The sequence below is a fragment of the Lathyrus oleraceus genome, chromosome 4, assembly GCF_024323335.1.
Source record: "Lathyrus oleraceus cultivar Zhongwan6 chromosome 4, CAAS_Psat_ZW6_1.0, whole genome shotgun sequence".
In the NCBI taxonomy this organism is placed as follows: domain Eukaryota; kingdom Viridiplantae; phylum Streptophyta; class Magnoliopsida; order Fabales; family Fabaceae; genus Lathyrus; species Lathyrus oleraceus.
In genome coordinates, this window is record NC_066582.1 from 472,675,871 (window position 1) to 472,693,494 (window position 17,624).

General features: G+C 37.2%; 1 protein-coding gene across 1 annotated transcript; it reads right to left on the bottom strand.

Annotated features, from left to right (window-relative positions):
• Positions 1-16,383: 16,383 nt before the first annotated feature.
• On the bottom strand, positions 16,384-17,037 carry LOC127138015 (uncharacterized). Its single transcript, XM_051064421.1, has one exon. It carries the CDS (start codon positions 17,035-17,037, stop codon positions 16,384-16,386), a length of 654 nt encoding a protein of 217 aa, XP_050920378.1.
• Positions 17,038-17,624: the final 587 nt, after the last annotated feature.

Below are 17,624 nucleotides of genomic sequence, written 5' to 3' on the forward strand. Positions count from 1 at the left end.
GACCATTGTGTTGAGGGGTATAAGGAGCAGTAACCTCATGCTCAATTCCATTCTCCTCACAGAACTTCTGGAACTCTTTGGAGTTATACTCACCTCCACCGTCAGTTCTAAGAATCTTCAACTTCTGACCACTCTGATTCTCAGCCTTCATTCTGAACTTCTTGAATTCATCAAACACCTCGTGTTTAAACTTAATAAGGGATACCCATGTCATTCTTGTGAATTCATCAACAAATAACACAAAGTATTTATTCCCTCCAATCGATGCTACTGGAAATGGACCACACACATCAGAATGTACAACTCCCAAGGCATGTTTTGCTCTTGGAGCAGTTTCTGACGCAAATGGCAATCGTGGTTGTTTTCCTTCCATGCAAACTTTGCATGACTTTTCAGGCTTCTTAATTGCAGGAATTCCATGTACCAACTTCTTTGAATTCAGATGTTTTAAGCTTCTGAAATTCAAGTGACCAAATCTTCTGTGCCACAACTCACTCTCCTTCTCAGCACTTGTTGCACTAAGATATTCTGAGTCTGCAGTTCTGACATTCACCTTGAATGTTCTATTCCTTCCCTGTTCTGACTCCATAATCAACTTCTAATTGCAGTCATACAGCTTCAGAAGATTGTCCTTCATGGTAACTGAGAAACCTTTCTCAATTAATTGTCCCACACTCATCAGATTGCTTCTGATGCCAGGTACATACCACACGTTCTGAATCAATGCTGTTTTCCCATTGTTCAGAATCACTCTGACATTTCCCATACCTTCTGCATTAAGATATTTGTCATCAGCACATCTGATCTTTGTCCTCTTTTCAGAGTCAAAGTCAACCAGCCATTTCTTGTTTCCAGTAAGATGATTTGAGCAGCCAGTGTCCATATACCACCAGTCTATCAGATTCATATCATCAGATTCAGAGGCCATCAATAGCACAGATTCGTCATCAGAACTTCTGGCTATATTTGCTTCTTCTGATTTTCTCTCCTTGTTTGACCAACAGTCTCTAGCAAAGTGACCAAACTTCTTACAGCAGTAACATTGGATTTTCTTCTTGTCATACTTCTCTTTTCCCTTCTGAGCATTTTTTTGTCTATCAGAGGTTGAGCTTTCTGACTTCTGACCACCATCAGATCTTCTCCTGACTTCTGACTGCTTCTGATACCTCCTATCAGAAGTTGCTTTCAGAGCCTGCTGCTCTACTTCCCTTTCAGAAGTTCTCTCAGTTAGACGCAACTCTTGCGCTTCTAGACTGCTCTGCAGCTCTTCAATTCTCATGGTGCTCAGATCTTTGGAATGTTCTATTGCTACCACAATGTAATCAAATTGACAGGTAAGGGATCTCAATACCTTCTCCATGATTGTTTCTTCAGAAAGAGTTTCTCCACACGCTTTCATCTCATTAGTGATCAGAATCACTCTGGAGATGTATTCAGAAACTTTCTCATTATTCTTCATGTTGAGATTCTCATATTGCTTTCTCAAGGACTGAAGCTTCACCTTCTTCACTGATGCGTCACCACCATAACATCTAACCAGTGTGTCCCACGCAGCCTTTGCTGTCGTTGAATCTGCAATCTTCTCAAACACATTTACATCAACACATTGATGAATGAAGAACAATGCTTTCTGATCCTTCTTCCTTACTTCCTTCTGCGCGTTTTTCTGTTCATCCGTCGCATCTGCTGCTACCGGAACATAACCATCAGTGACAAGATCTAGAACATCTTGAGCACCGAACAGTACACGCATTTGGATCATCCAACGATTCCAGTTTTTACCGTCAAATACTGGAAGTTTGGTGTTCATGTTGCCGTTTCCGTTCATCTTTCTACCTTGCACAGTACACTCAGATTTCTCACACAGTGTTTCCCAACCCACAGAATTAAAATTCTGATCAGATTTTGTTCAAGATTCAACACGAATCTAAGAATCAAAAACAAACACACAAGACCTCACGTTCACTCGTGTTTCCCGTGTTTCCCAATGAATCCGAACCGGAGCTCTAGATACCAATTGTTGGTGCAAAGGTAGAATAAAAGATGAATATTCTATTAAGAGAATGACGGCTACAAAAAGGATTAAAAGTTACAATGATTGACACCCTATTTATAAGCTAAAACTAGGGTTACTACAATAGGATAAAATACTAAAATACCCTCTAACAAACTTAGGGGCTAAGAAAATAGTCAAACTAATAAAGATGAATTACTTCTAATAAAGCTAAATGTGAGTTGTTGTGAAGAAGAGTTAATCAATTTGAATCTGTTAGTTTAGTGAAGTTAGTGATTAGTGAAAGCTTGTTATATGTTAGCAGTTAATGATGCTCGATTTTAAAATGCATTGCCTGTTGGTTTTGAATGTATTCAATTGCCCTGCTGTGATGAACAGTGTTGTGAACTATGAGCTGTTATGGATTGTTAGTGAATAGATGATGAACTATTAGTGAGCTGCTAAATGATGACTTGTTGTTATGTGTTAATTTGGCTTGAAGTTATGCAGTTTAACGATTGGGCTCAACTTGGTGCAAGGATGGCTTGGCTTGGTTTTGGAGTGGATGAGTTGACTCGGGATTGTTATGGAGCTACGGAATTGTTCTATGAACTTGAACTGTTTTTGTAGGGTATATGTAGAAAATTAGAAATGAGTTTAATTTCGGGATTGGTTGTAATGGTTGTGATGTTGAAGTTTTGATGTATTGGAAATGGTTATGATGAACATGGTTGCACTTTGAATAAACCAAGTATGTAGCCTATGGAAACATGTAATGTGTGGTTTGGTTTATTTGTGAGTTTTGTAATTGAAAATGTGTAAATTGTATGGCCATTAGTTTATGTTTTAGATTGCTTGGAATTATGGATTGGTCTCATAATGTTTGTATTTGAAATGGACCATCATTATTATCGTATGATTACAAAATGAAAGAATTTGAATGTATGGAATGATTTATTGTATGAAATGGTTAATTGGAATTTGAATGTAATTGAATTTAGCTAAAAAGAGATTTAATCAATGAACAATCAGATGAGAAAACAAGAAGGTGACAAAAACCAAGTAGGTCCAATTGTTAGTCCAAAAGTCGGTTTGACCAAGTTTTAGACCTGGTCACGGACCAAGTTCCTTGGTCCAAAAGGAGGTCCAACCTAAAAATGGACCAAGAAATTGACCAAGCCTCATAATCATGAAAAACAAATGAAAATTAGAATTTGATGGTGAAACATGATATAATGCATAGAAACAAGTCTCAGATGGTTAAGAATTATGAGTTGACTTTGGTCAACTAGTTGACCGAAAGTCAACTTATGCGAAAATGATGAAGTTTGTAATCTATTTTCAATGTCACATGGAAAAATGAATCAAATGAGTGGAATGTTAATGAAACATAAATGCAAGCACATCTTAGACCGATCAAATAACACCATGAACTAGGGCTTAGCTAGGTCAAACCCCAAGTCAACCAATAATCAAAACCTCAAACCAAGTGATTAACAAACATCAAAACAAAGAGCCAAGCTAGGGTTTATAATCCCTCAAAACAAACCACAAGGTTCGCCAAACTTCAAGATTAAGAGATTATGGTTTGGGCAATGACTAAACACCATGGTTCAACCTCATAGGTCTCAAGCACCAACTATCCTTGATTAAGGTTTTACACCTTTGATCACCATGATGAGCTATCCACAATGATTGTAGCATCAAACCTCCTAGAGCTTGATCCTCAAGCAAACCTTAGGTCCTTGTCAAATAAAATCAGCCTTAAACCTTTGAATTTATGATGATGTTATTGCACTAGATGATATGGATGTTCATGAATGCAGATGAACCTTAAACCAAAAGGTTAGATAAAAATGAAAATAATGGGAAATTATGGGGTATGACATTACTGTGTGAGAAATATTCATTGTATTAACTTGTGTTAATATGCTTTTTATAAGTATTCTTTGTAAATACAACTTATAAATCTCAAAATGTTTGAGTGGTTTCCTTGGGTGACTAGGTTTTAGTCAAATAGACTCAAGAAGACAATGACGATTTGTCTTTGTGGTGTTTGTATTCAGGTTTTGGTTATAGTGGATTAAGTTCTTCTTGAGAAGGCGAAATCACCTTGGTAGGGTGGACTGGAGGTAGCTTCAGTAACAGTGAACCAGTATAAAAATAACCTTGTTATTTTTCTTATTCGTATTGTTTCTTTGTTAAATTAGTTTTGAGAAAAGATTTTGTTTTTAGAAACCCAATTCAAACCCTCATTTTCTTGTGTTTCTTGCCACCTTCAATTGGCATCAGAGCTCTGGTTCTGGTCTTGATAAGATACCAAACATTTAACAGTGTGTCGCGACTAGAAAATGACAAAGAGTCGCCATCATATTTTATTCGTTCTTAAGGAACGGGTAAATATTGGTAAAACCTAATGTTAAGTGGAGACACTAGGGTTCAGGAGTCGGTTAAGCAAGGGGAAGGTGTTAGGCACCTCTCTCCTCCATTGTACTAATTGGAATCCTCCTCTAATTCTAGGGTTAATGTATGTTTCTAAGGGAATGTTCGCCTATATTACTTGTTATTGCTTAATCTATTTATTTACAAGGGATATGTCACTATTAAAAGAAAGTTTGCTTGAAAAGAAGGACACAGAAAATGTTTTTTGTTATTGTACTCGCTAGAGTGCTACGACTTTATGCCTACGTACCTCCATGTTAGATGAAGGATCAGAGCATTGTAGTTCTTCTAGAAAATGTTTATTTGTTTTATTGTTTTTAGATTATTGAAAGTTCTCAATGCATCGGGGACGTAAAAATGTTTGATTTTGAAACTGCCTCAATGCACAAGGGCAGAGGACTTAAAATTATAATGTGTGGCATTGATTTTGGTTAACTAACTATTTTGTAAAAATATTATGGTTAATTTAATTAGAAATTAAATTAAATGATATAATTATATACATGATTAATTTTATTTGAGATATTACGAAGAAAAATTGGTACAATCTCGATTAAACCCTAATTAATCCTAATAATGCCTAAATACTAACCCTAAATTTAATCGCAGAATTATTCTAATAAACCGTAATCGTTAAAATATATTTTTGTATTTTTTGTAATTAAAAATAAAATGAAATAAATCCTTGATTATGAAAATTAATTATTTTAATTAATTATTGACTAAGTGCTAATTATAAATTATTAATTTATAATATTATTTATTAACAAAATAGGTTAAATTAATTAAATTAAATAAATAGGATAGGGGGTGTAAAACTAGTGAAACTGTATTGGGCTTGTGAAAAGGAGGGTGCAAAAAATAAAAAGAACAAAGCACATTAGATTCTGAGCCCATTCGATGGATAGAGGTCCATGAGAAAGAGTCAAATTGTTGACTCCCTCTAGGGTGTTAGATGTTGATCTAAAAGATCACATCAGATCTCATGGGGGGCGTAAGATGAACCTACTAGTCAATGTAATTGAGATGAGTGGATCAGATGGAAAGTCAACCAGGGGTGCACGTTAGATGTATGGTATTGAATGTGTCAAAGTCAGCCAATTACGTGGCCATCAAGGGGGCACGTGTTGGTGACATGGTGGCTAAGGGGGGAGTATAAAACCTCAAACCCTTCATAAATGGATTCCAACCATCTCTCTCTCTCTCTCTCTCTCTCTCTCTCTCTCTCTCTCAACTCTTCCCTCCTATCTCTCTAGCCACCACATAATCCAGCCTTAGTCGCCCTAGGAACCACCATACAGCTCAGGTTTCCGGTTGAACTTCAACCAAAACCTTCAAGCCTTCAAATGGTGGTATTCTAGATGCTGAACACCTACCCAAAAAACCCTTCAAGCCAAGAACCCTAACCCTTTATCTGACGAACCCTAACCCTATTTCACAACCCAGAAGAACCCTATGGATGAACCCTAACAATGTTCATCCCTAACCTATGAACCTTAACCCTAATTTTCCAGAAAACCTTTAAATCAAACTTAAACCTAACAAAAACAACAACAAACCATAAATCATAACCTCTTTATCCATAATCAAGCATCATAAACAAGAAATCAAACCAAGATTTAAAAACCATAAACTCTCTTAAACCTTAACTCCAATCACCACAACATAATATCAAAAGCGAACATCAGCATAAAACGCAAGCAAGCAACTACAAATGAAAATAGAGGTCAAAATCCACCAACCTACAGAGATGAGGATCTCTTTGATAAGGTAAAAAAAATTAATCTCTCTTATTCTCTTTTGCTTTTTGTTTCTCTTTACTTTCTAATTCCCTTTTATCTTCTTTTGTCTGCGAGGTGCAATGGTGGAGGCTAAGCTCAGATGCTTAGGGTTTCAGTGTAAAACCCTAAGTATCAAATTTCAAGAGCTCTTGTTAGGTTTCAGATTTGCAGCAACAACTTTAGGGTTCAATCTTTTCTGTCCCTCCTTCTGATTATTCTTAGTCTTTTTATAGATTAAAATTAAGGTTTTGACTTTAACTAGATATATGAATAAGGAAGTTTGTAATTCTTGTTTGATTTGCATTTTAGGATTTCGAATTGTAACTGATTATTTGTAATGTATTAGGTCCATTTTTAGGTGTAATTTTATTCCATTGATGTATCTGTAAAATAAATATGGAAATATTTAATTGTAAATTGAAATTGACATTTTTTATGCATTACTTCCAATCATGCGCGCCATTTTAAGGTTTTTGAGTTTGAAAGGGGATTTGGGAATGGACCCGGGTCATGACCCGGTGGAGTGGTGGACTTGGTTATGTGTTTGACCCAATTGGATGTGGACTTGGGTCATCCTTTGGACCCAATAGATTTGGGCTTTGGTCAGTCCTTGACCAGCCAAATAAAAAAATCAAAACATAAAATAACCATCCGATTAAAATAAAACTATCCTAATTAAACTAAGTAATCCGTAATCTAATGAATTACATTAATAATAATATTAAAACTAATTAGTTTTATTAATAATATAATTAAGAAATATTAACCTAGTTAATCTTAATAAAATTAAACTAAATTCCCTAATCTAAGTTAATTACAAGTTAATCATCAAAATAATAATATAACATCTAAAAATACTCTAATTAATTCTACAGACAAAAATTATCAGTTAATCAAGGTGGATCAGAAAAAAAAATTAAATGGTCCTCCTTTGAGTTTTTAGGTCATTTGGACTGACCAAATGACTTATACCGGCTCTAGACGTGTTAGTGACCTAAACCTTAAGTTAGGAAAAAGGTGGTCAAATTTTGGGGTACGACAGTTTCCCCTATTTAATCAACCTAAAACTGAGAGGATGATGACAACTAGTCTTTATCCTCTTAGGAGGTGGTGATTAAATATAGAGAGGGTCCCTGATTTTGACAACAGGGTTAGTAGGCCTTGAGGATGAGCAAGGATTGAACAATCCTTGATGCTATGTTGGTATCCAAACCAACCCGTGATAGAACCCCGATTAGATCTTGTTAATTAATTTCAGCCCATCTGGATGAAACTAGGCATACAAATTACATGATCATCCGATCATTTTACTGAGATTGGATAGGATCATGATGATCCTCTGATCGTTGCTTGATAGAACCCTGGTAGAACCCTTTTTGATTAGTTTCAGCCCATCCGGGTGAAACTTGCTTACATTTCTATGATCATCCGATCATGTTTCGGAAATCATGAAAGACTTTGACGATCCTTCAATCGTTGTTTGATAAAACCCTAGTAGAACCTCTTTTATTTGTTTTATCCCCTCCAGTGAAACTCTCATATGATTCATATGATCATCTGATCATCTTACGGAAATCGGGCAGGACTCTGACGATCCTCCGGTCGTTGTGATTCCTATGATCACCCTCTCATTTAGAATCTTGGTAGGACTCTGACGATCCTTCGGCCGTTATATGTTGAAACCTTGTGTATTTGATGGAACTTATCCCATGTGCGGGAGAGGTTGCTAAGTTGGATATGTGAGAGATGAACACATGCTTATAGATTGATAATGATCATTCGAGATGACTGATTTACTAGACATCTTGTTGGGGAGATCCTTTACTTAAAAGACTTTGTTTAAAGTGTCACTTACTGGGGGAGACCAATAAGTATTCCTGACTTGAGGAATTATATTTGTATAGTTAGGGATTGGACTTCTAGGACCGGTCACAAATCCGATGTCATGTTATGCATGTTCATGTGGATGCATGTTTTGAATTAATGTATGTGCTTATGCATGATGCTTTATTTGGGTTATCGCCACTTTTATGATGTGTATGATGAATATGTGAAATTGTGGGAATTGTGAGAACCTAGGTTTCTATAACATTCTGACTCTTCAACCCCTTGAGACTTTGATATGTCCATGGACTGGGTCATAATGCTCTTGATGCTTGAGAATAATTAAAAGGAAGAAACTTCGGTGCTGGTTAGATTGTGACTGCTGATTCAGGGACTGCGCGTTTTGAGATGTAATGTTAGAAAGCTTATGATCCTTTTGACGTTTCAAAATCGAAGTAAGAGACGGTTTCAAAATGATTTTTATTATGCCTGGTATTTTAATGTATTATTCACAAATAATTGATATTTTGTAATCAAGCTAAAAAAATTGAAAACAAAGTAATAAATCTCGAAAGAACAACATTGTTTATTGATAAATTTGGTCCATAAATGGGTGATAGTACATGAAGAAATAATTCTCGTAAGGGGAGATTACTGAAAAGCTGAAAAAATGTAAAAATCGGAATGAAAACATATTACGGCATGTTCCTTCTAAATTCAACACATGTTATTATCCATATGTCTTCGAGGTCAAAACACTTTCCTTCTGGCGGCAATGATTGAATTAATTGATCTTATATCAACTCGTGTTGTAGTATGGCTCAAGTATTGCAGTCATGTGCCTTTTGGATATCCCTAACTTTTGCCTTGACCACTATTTCTAGTCTTAGTCCACCGGGATGATATACCCATTTTGCTTAAGTCGCCCTTTTGGGATTTTCAACTTATCAGGGTTTATTTTTTTATACAAGTCCCTAATTTTGCCTGGATTACTCTTTCCAGTTTTTAATCCACCGAGACGCCCTAATTTTCACCTAAGTCTCCCTCTCGGGTTTTCGACTCAGCGGGATTTTATCCTCTTTTTCTAGGCATAGTATTTCTTGACTGCGTTGGAGTTCACAGGTCGTGGTAACTCCGTTCCATCAATGATTGTGAGAATTAAGGATCCTCCATATAAGGCCTTTTTCACGACATATGGCCCTTCAAAGTTTGGGGTCCATTTACCGCGAGGATCTTTATGGATGGGTAAAATTTTCCTGAGCACTAGGTCGCCTTCTTCGAACAGACAAGGATGAACTTTCTTGTTAAATACTTTCTTCAGCCTCCACTGATATAACTGTCTGTGACATATCGCATCCATGCGCTTCTCTTCTATGAGGTTTAATTGATTGAATCTTGGTGAGAGGGGATCTCGACTTTAATGGGAAGTACTACTTCGGTTCCATATACCATAGAAAAAGGAGTTGCTCCAGTCGATATGCAAACTGAAGTTATATAGCCACGTAGTGTGAAGGGTAGCATTTCATGTCAATCTTTGTAGGTTTTCATCATCTTCTAGATAATCTTTTTGATATTCTTGTTAGTTGCTTCTATTGTGCCGTTCATCTTAGGTTTGTAGGGTGATGAGTTACGGTTTTCAATTTTTAAACTGTCACATAACTCGTCCATTACTTTGTTATTTAGATCCAATTTGTTATCAATGATGATCTTATTAACGACATTATAGCAATAGATAATCTCTTTTTTGATGAACCACACGATCACTTGCCTCGTTACGTCGGTGTAGGAAGCAACTTCTACCCACTTAGTGAAGTAATCGATTGCAGCCAGAATGAATAAGTGTTTGTTCGTAGCTTTTGGCTCGATCATCCTGATTATGTCTATATCCCGCACGGAGAAAGACCATGGGACAGTCAGGATATTCAAAGGAGTAGGTGGTATATGTACCTTGTCTGCATAGATTTGGCACTTATGACATTTCTTGACGTATTTGAAGCAATCAGACTCCATAGTCAACCAGTTATACCCTACTCTGAGAATTTTCTTAGCCATGGTGTGTCCATTGGCGTGAGTGCCAAAGGATCCTTCGTGAATCTCTTTGATAAGCATGTCTACTTCGTATATATCCAAGCATCTGAGTAAGATCATGTCGTGGTTTAGTTTGTAGAGCACATCACCATTGAGTAAGAATTGGGATGCTAATCTTCCGACTGTTTTCTTATCTTAGCTTGAAGCATTTGCAGGATACTTTTGTTGCTGTAGGAACCGTTTAATGTTGTAAAAACAAGGTTTATTATCCGTTTCCGCTTCCACTTCTCCGCAATATGTTGGCTCATCCAAATGTTGAATCCTTATAGAAGGTGTTTCATTATACCACTTGACTTTGAACATGGATGATAAAGTAGCTAAGGTGTTGCCTTGTTGATTCTCTTCTTGAGGGATCTAGTGGAAAGTAATCTCATCAAAGTAAGTGATCATCTTTCGGGATTGGTCTTGATACTTGATTATCTTAGCATTATGTGTTTCCCATTCTCCCTTGATTTGATTGATAACGAGAGTGGAGTCTTCGTATACTTTTAAGATCTTGATCCTTAAATTGATGGCTTCGTCGAGTCCTAGGATGCATGCCTCATACTCTGCCACATTTTTAGTGCAGGTGAAACATAACCTAGCTATAAATGGAATACGATAACTCGTTGGGAAAGTTATGACAACTCTGATTCCATGTCCTTCTACGTTTCAAGCATTGTTAAATATGAGTTTCCATTGTGATCCTGGTTTAGGTCCCTCGTCGAGACCTGGGTCTCACAATCCTTTATCACTATAACATCTTCACCGGGGAAGTCAAACCATATAGGTTGATAATCTTCCATCGGCTTGTGAGCGAGATAATCTGCTAACACAGTTCCTTTGATAGATTTTTGTGTGACATATTGGATGTCGTACTCAGTCAATAACATATGCCACTAGGCTATTCTTCTAGTTACTGTTGGCTTTAAAAAAATATATTTGATAGGATCCATCCTGGATATTAGTAAGGTAGTATGGCACACCATGTATTTCCTTAGATGTCGAGCATCCCAAACTAGAGCATAATAAGTTTTTCTAAGAGCGAATATCGGGATTCACAATTAGTGAATTTCTTGCTGAGGTGGTAGATTGCATGTTCTTTCGTTCCGATTTCATCTTATTTCCCCAATACACATCCCATAGAATTGTCAAGTACTGTTAAGTACATTATAAGTGGTCTTCTTGTAACTGTTGGTATCAAGATAGGTGGTTCTTGCAAATATTCTTCGATTTTTTTGAAGGAATTATGACAACCTTCATTCCACTCGATGGCTTGATCTTTCTTGAGTAACTTGAAGATTGGTTCACAGGTGGATGTGATATGTGAGATAAACCTAGCAATGTAGTTTAATCTTCCCAAGAATCCGCAAACCTCTTTTTCTATCCTCGGAGCTAGCATGTCCTGGATGGCTATGAACCCCAATAATTTCCCCAATCTAACTCCAAAAGTGCACTTCGCAGGATTCAGACGTAACTTGAACTTTCTTAGACGACCAAATAGCTTTTGCGAGTTTACTATATGATCTTTTTCAGTCTATGATTTGGCAATCATATCATCGACATAGACCTATATCTCCTTGTGGATCATATAATGGAAGAGAGTCACCATTGCCCTTTGGCACGTTGACCAAGCATTCTTTAATCTAAAAAGAATTACCTTGTAGTAGAAGGTATCCCAGGGAATGATAAACATGGTTTTCTCCATGTCGGCGAGAGCCATCTTTATTTGGTTATAATCGGAGAATCCGTCCATGAATGAAAAAACCGAGAGTTAAGTGGTGTTGTTTACTAGTACATCAATGTGGGGTATAAGGAAATCGTATTTGGGACTTTCCCTATTCAGATCTCTATAGTCTATGCATATTATGACTTTCCCATATTTCTTTGGGACTGACACGATGTTAGCAACCCATTATGGATACTTGGCAATGACTAAGAATCTTGCCTCAAAATATTTTATGACTTCCTCTCTAATCTTGAGAGACATGTATGGCCTAGTCCTTCTCAATTTCTGTTTGAGTGGCAGATACTATGGTTTGAGAGGTAACTTGTGTACGACAATGTGTATGTCTAGTCCTGGCATGTCTTGATACGACCAAGTGAACACATCTGCGTACTCATGTAAAAGCTTGACCAATCTTTCTTTGATCTTATCATCTAAGGCATCACCGACCTTAACCTTTTTCCTATTTTCTTTGGTTTCTAGATTGATCATATCCGTTGGTTCCTAATGAGGTTGAATTTCTTAGTCCTCTTGTTTCAACTGTATGGCCAATTCTTCAGGAAGCTCGCAATCGTCCTCATCGTTTTCTCCAGCTTGGTTAATCGGGAATTCAAAGTTGTAAGGGATTATAGTAGTGTTGTTTTCAATAGGTTCATTTATTAATTTGCACGAGGAATATTTTGTAATTATTATTTTTGGAATGATGTGCCGAGAATGAACGTGTATGGAAGATTTATTGCCATTTTTTTATAAAAGGAAAACTTGAAATGAAAGAAAAATGATCTTAATTGAAAATAAAATGCAATTTTATTCATAAATAATACCGTAAAAACAAAGGAAGGCCCTACAAAGCTTGTCCATTTTCCTTGGGCGGAGCATAAGACTTATTATTTATAAAAAAAATTAAATTACTTTAAAATTAAAATCATCTATGGAATCTCAATGGGCTCCCAATTGTTGAGAGTTGTATCTAGTGAACAGTGACACACCAAGTCGTGAAGGAAAATTGCGATCCAAAATGGTGCTGAAATTAAAACTTTTCCTTTAGTGATCCTTACAAACGGGCATGATGAGTGATAGAAACTGTTACCTCTTGTGGCGATTGAAACCTTTGATGCAGATCTAAGGAGTGATCACGAGCGTTGAATGGTGACAATGCCTTTACTCAGTCCATACAAACGGATTTCTTCAGTCTCAGTGCTAGCTGCTATAAATGAAGGTTATGTTGTGTGTGTGTGTGTGTGTGTGTGTGTGTGTGTGTGTGAGAGAGAGAGAGAGAGAGAGAGAGAGAGAGAGAGTTCATAGAACCACTTGTGTGGACTGCAAGCTAAAAAGTCCACTTAAGTGTATGTGGCCCATATCTTATGGTAAACCAAAAATCACTTAAGCGCATGGTACCTTACCACATTTCGTATTCTACTTAAGTGCATCGTACCTTACGATATTCTACAATTCACTTAAGTGCATTGTACCTTACGGTGTTCCTAATTTACTCTGTCTCTCATCAATCCGTCCTTTTGTGTGTGACCCTGTAGGTTTTCACGATATTGACAATTATATTAAATCACGTATTTAACATAATAAATAGTGAGCGATATCTAGCAACACATCGTTGCTACCCAAGACACGAAAATGTCATGTGATCTGACAAATCCCTTTTTGTGATAATACTTATGTGTACAATTATCCTTTTGCCCTTATGTCTATATTGAACATAAGGCATAAACTGTGTCATCCTTGTCGAGTTCAATATTGGGCCCTTAGGCATTTATCCTGTTATGCAGGATGGGCAAATTCCATCTAGGTTACTCATGTCCCTCAGCATGCTTCGTGGAGTACCCATCAACTGTCTTTATGGTCATCCGTTTATGGACAATGTTTGATCAGCAATAAAGCACTTGACTCTACATCTAGGGTTCATAGTGGTTTCAGGTCGAAGGGTGGTATACACCACTATCACCATGAGAATAACTTATGACACTTTACATAACATTCTATGTAGTATTCTCATAACGGGTCAATCCAGTATAAATATTACTCCTAATATTCATACCTATGTTTAAGACTTGATAACTCCTTATCCATGATCCATGAGATGTGATGATCAGTCTATATACATAATAGTCTTAATGCTTTAATATTATCTCACTTCACAATAAAGCTCGACTATGGATACTTTAAGAATAATGTCCTTATGTTTAATGGATCTCATGATTAAGTCACACTTGATACATTAAACGGACTAGCTATTCTAGGGACTTTATTAAGCAAACATAATAAAGAAAAATCCTTTTATTATTAATAAATAATTCGATACAAGTACCAAAAATACTGGCATCTAGGGCTTACACTAACAATTCAAATATTCCTTCATTTTCTTCCTCAAGTATAGCCACACGATCTTCATCCATGTACCCAGCATTGTGGAACACGTCTTGGAGAGTATGGAACTTCCTTTGATTATTCTTATGAGACCCTATATTGGTCGGTTTGTAACCCAACCCGAACTGATTCTTCTTCTCAGGAATCTCTAACAGCTTGCCCCTGCACAACACATCCCTACCTTTAATTAGCTCTGACATTTTTTCCCATGGTAAGGTTTACTTTTCTTCATTGCTCTCTTCTTCGAATGACTATTTCAATCTCCAAAGATTGGAAAGGTATCTTCAATGTTTCTCTATCTGCCTCTATGTATCTGAATGGTGAGAGGTGACTAATGAACATGTCTTCTTCCCCCTTGACGATTATCAATTTACCATCTACTATAAACTTCAACCTTTGGTGAATAGTGGAGGTGACGTCTCTCGCTGCATGGATCCAAGGTCGTCCTAGAAGACAATTGTATGATAGGTTAATGTCCATCACTTGGAAGGTAATTAGAAATGTGTGTGGCCCTACCATTATTGGTAAATCAACTTCTCTGATCACCATTCTCTTTGAGCCATCAAAAGCTCTGACTACCAACGTGCTAGCTTTCATGGATGTCCTCACAGTATTTAGCTTCCCAAGAGTGTTCTTAGGTAGGACATTCAGATATAATCATGTATATACTAGTACCAATGAGAGAAGTATATCCTAACACTTAATTGATAATTCGTCATTGCTGAACCCCAAGCAGCTTCTAGTAATGATGTTAGCCACTACTTCGTCGAACTGGTTCACAGTTATATCATGGGTAACATGTATTTCAGTCAATATATTGAATAGATCTCCTCTATAAGCCTCTGAACTTAACAAAAGATACAGTATGGAGATTTTAGAAGGTGTCTAGTTTAACTGGTCTACCATCTTATAATCATTCTTTCTTATTAGCCTGAGGAATTCTTCAGCTTCTTCTTGGGGCACATCATTCTTAGAAGGTCCTTCCTCTGAGCCTACCGCTTCTTTTCCTTTAAAATTTCTAGGAGTATTCTTCTTTTGTAGTTTCTCGAGAGCGAATACTCTTCCACTCCGAGTCATACCTCCAACACCAACTATGTTAGTGACTGCTGGTTCAAGCACTAGAGGCTTCTTTCCCACATATGTTATAGAGGTATAACTCCAGGGTACATACTTAGTAATTTTATAAGGAAATGGCGACGGAACATGGAAGACAATAGGGTCTTCTGACTTTGTCGGTATCTGAACCGGAATTTGAAATGGTATTGGAACTGGTATTTGAATCGGCGCTTGAGAAGACATGGGTACAGGAATCTGGAATGATCCATGCGTTTATCGTTTCTGATAAGGGATCTTAAAGGGTATATGCCCCTTGATATTCTATAACTACAATGTCATCTATCTTCCTTGAGTATCCAATTTGAATCAAAACTTGGTTCATCATTTGTTGAAGACACCTCTTCATCTTTTCACATTTATTTGGGTTAGACCGACAAACCTTGCAATCACCATGTAACTCTTTAAATACCTCATAGCCAATCAATATTTCAAATATTCTAGACATGGGTTTTTTTACCTGGTCCACCCTCTAGATTAAGACACTATCTTATGATTTTTCAATGGCATTGATAGTTGGGCCATTGTGTTCTGGCATGGGATTATTCTTGACGTTCAGATTTTCTGAAGCAAAAGAAATAACCTCGCGGTCGAGCAAGTCTTGGACCGTAAACTTGAGGGTCAAACACTTCTCGGTAGTATGCACTGGTGAACCAGCATGAAAATCACATCTAATGTTTGCGTCATATCCATGAGGAGGAGGTGTTCGTGGGGGCGCAAGAGGTCTAGTATCCAGCAATCCTATTTGTAGTAAGTATGGTAGGATTTGAGTATACGTCACGGGTATAGGGTCAAAATCCTTCCTAGGCCTTTGTTGATCCCTTAGGGGATACTCATTATGTTGTTTATTCGCGAAAGTGGTGCCCTAGGCTATTGAGCTTTAGGCTTGAAGTATGCCGACTATGGGTACTGATTAGGATTTACCGTGGCCACATAAGGATTGTAAGGCATCTGGGAATACCCATCAATAGTAACAACATTGGTGTCACCCTTCTTTAAATTATTTTTGTTAGAATACCTTTTATTTGTATTGACCAGAAGATGATTTTCCGATCTTACAGTTTTTTTAACTCATTCTTGATTCTTTCCCCAGTTATCACCAGATCAACAAAACTTGTTGATACTGATCCTATCATATTTTTGTAGTATGGTCCTTTTAAGGTGACCATGAACATATCCACTAGTTCACTCTCCAACAACGGAGGTTGTACACAGGATTCCAATTCCCTCCATTTTTTAGCGTACTTCTTGAATGATTTGTTCCTCTTTTGTGACAGATTTTGCAACTGCATGCAATTGGGAGCCCTGTCCAAGTTATATTTGTATTGCCTCAGGAAGGCATTAGCTAGATCCTCCCAAGTCTTGATATGGATTCTCTCAAACTGCATGTACCAGTCTAGAGATGCTCTACTTAGACTGTCTTGGAAACTATGCATCATTAGTTTCTCATTTGCCGCATAGGCAACCATTTTCCTGACAAACATCCTGAGATGGTTCTTAGGGTAACTGACGCCTTTGTACTTCTCGAACTTAGGAGTTTTAAACTTTGGAGGTATAACCATGTTTTGTACTAAGCACATCCCCCTATCATCAACTCCGAAAACATTAAACCATTCGACTACCTTCAACCTTTCTTCTAAGATCTTATATTTGTCATCAACCCGTGTTTCCCCAATAATAGCGGCAGGGTGAGCAATTTCTTGAACCATACCCCTATAGTCTTTGTCCTTATATTATTGACTTAGATCCATATACTTGTCTTGTGGGACTAGTATTTGTAGGGGACGAGATGCCCCATTCTGAACAAAAATTGGGATATACCCTTCAGGATGAAAAGTGATATTCTTTTGTGAAGTGATATTAGCTTTATCCCCTTGGATATCAGAGATGAATCCTTTTAGAGGGTTACCATCCACATGAGGAGGGGTGGATGTGGGAGCAGCCTTCCTTTTGTCAGTCGCATCCCCTATTGCCATCATGTTAGTGATGGCGCGCGTGAGTTGGTCGATCTTAGCTTTTATCCCCTCAACATTTCCTTTTCCCGAGTCTATATCCTCCCTGAGTGCAACTTGGTTTTGTTCGATTTTCTCCATGGTCTTCTTTTGGCGAGCCTGAGTTTGGTAAGACGGTCGAAGAATCATGTTATCTTGAGCAATGATTCTACGAAAATAAGGGATGAAAAAATGATTTTGTTTATTTTATGCATGCATTGTATGAAGGAATGCATGAGTATGCAAAAATATTTTTAGAGGAATCTTAACCATTCATCGGTTGTAAGCAAGATAAAGATAATAGA

Coding starts and splice junctions, on each gene's coding strand:
- LOC127138015 (XM_051064421.1), bottom strand. CDS start 17,037: ATGGTTCAAGAAATTGCTCACCCTGCCGCTATTATTGGGGAAACACGG.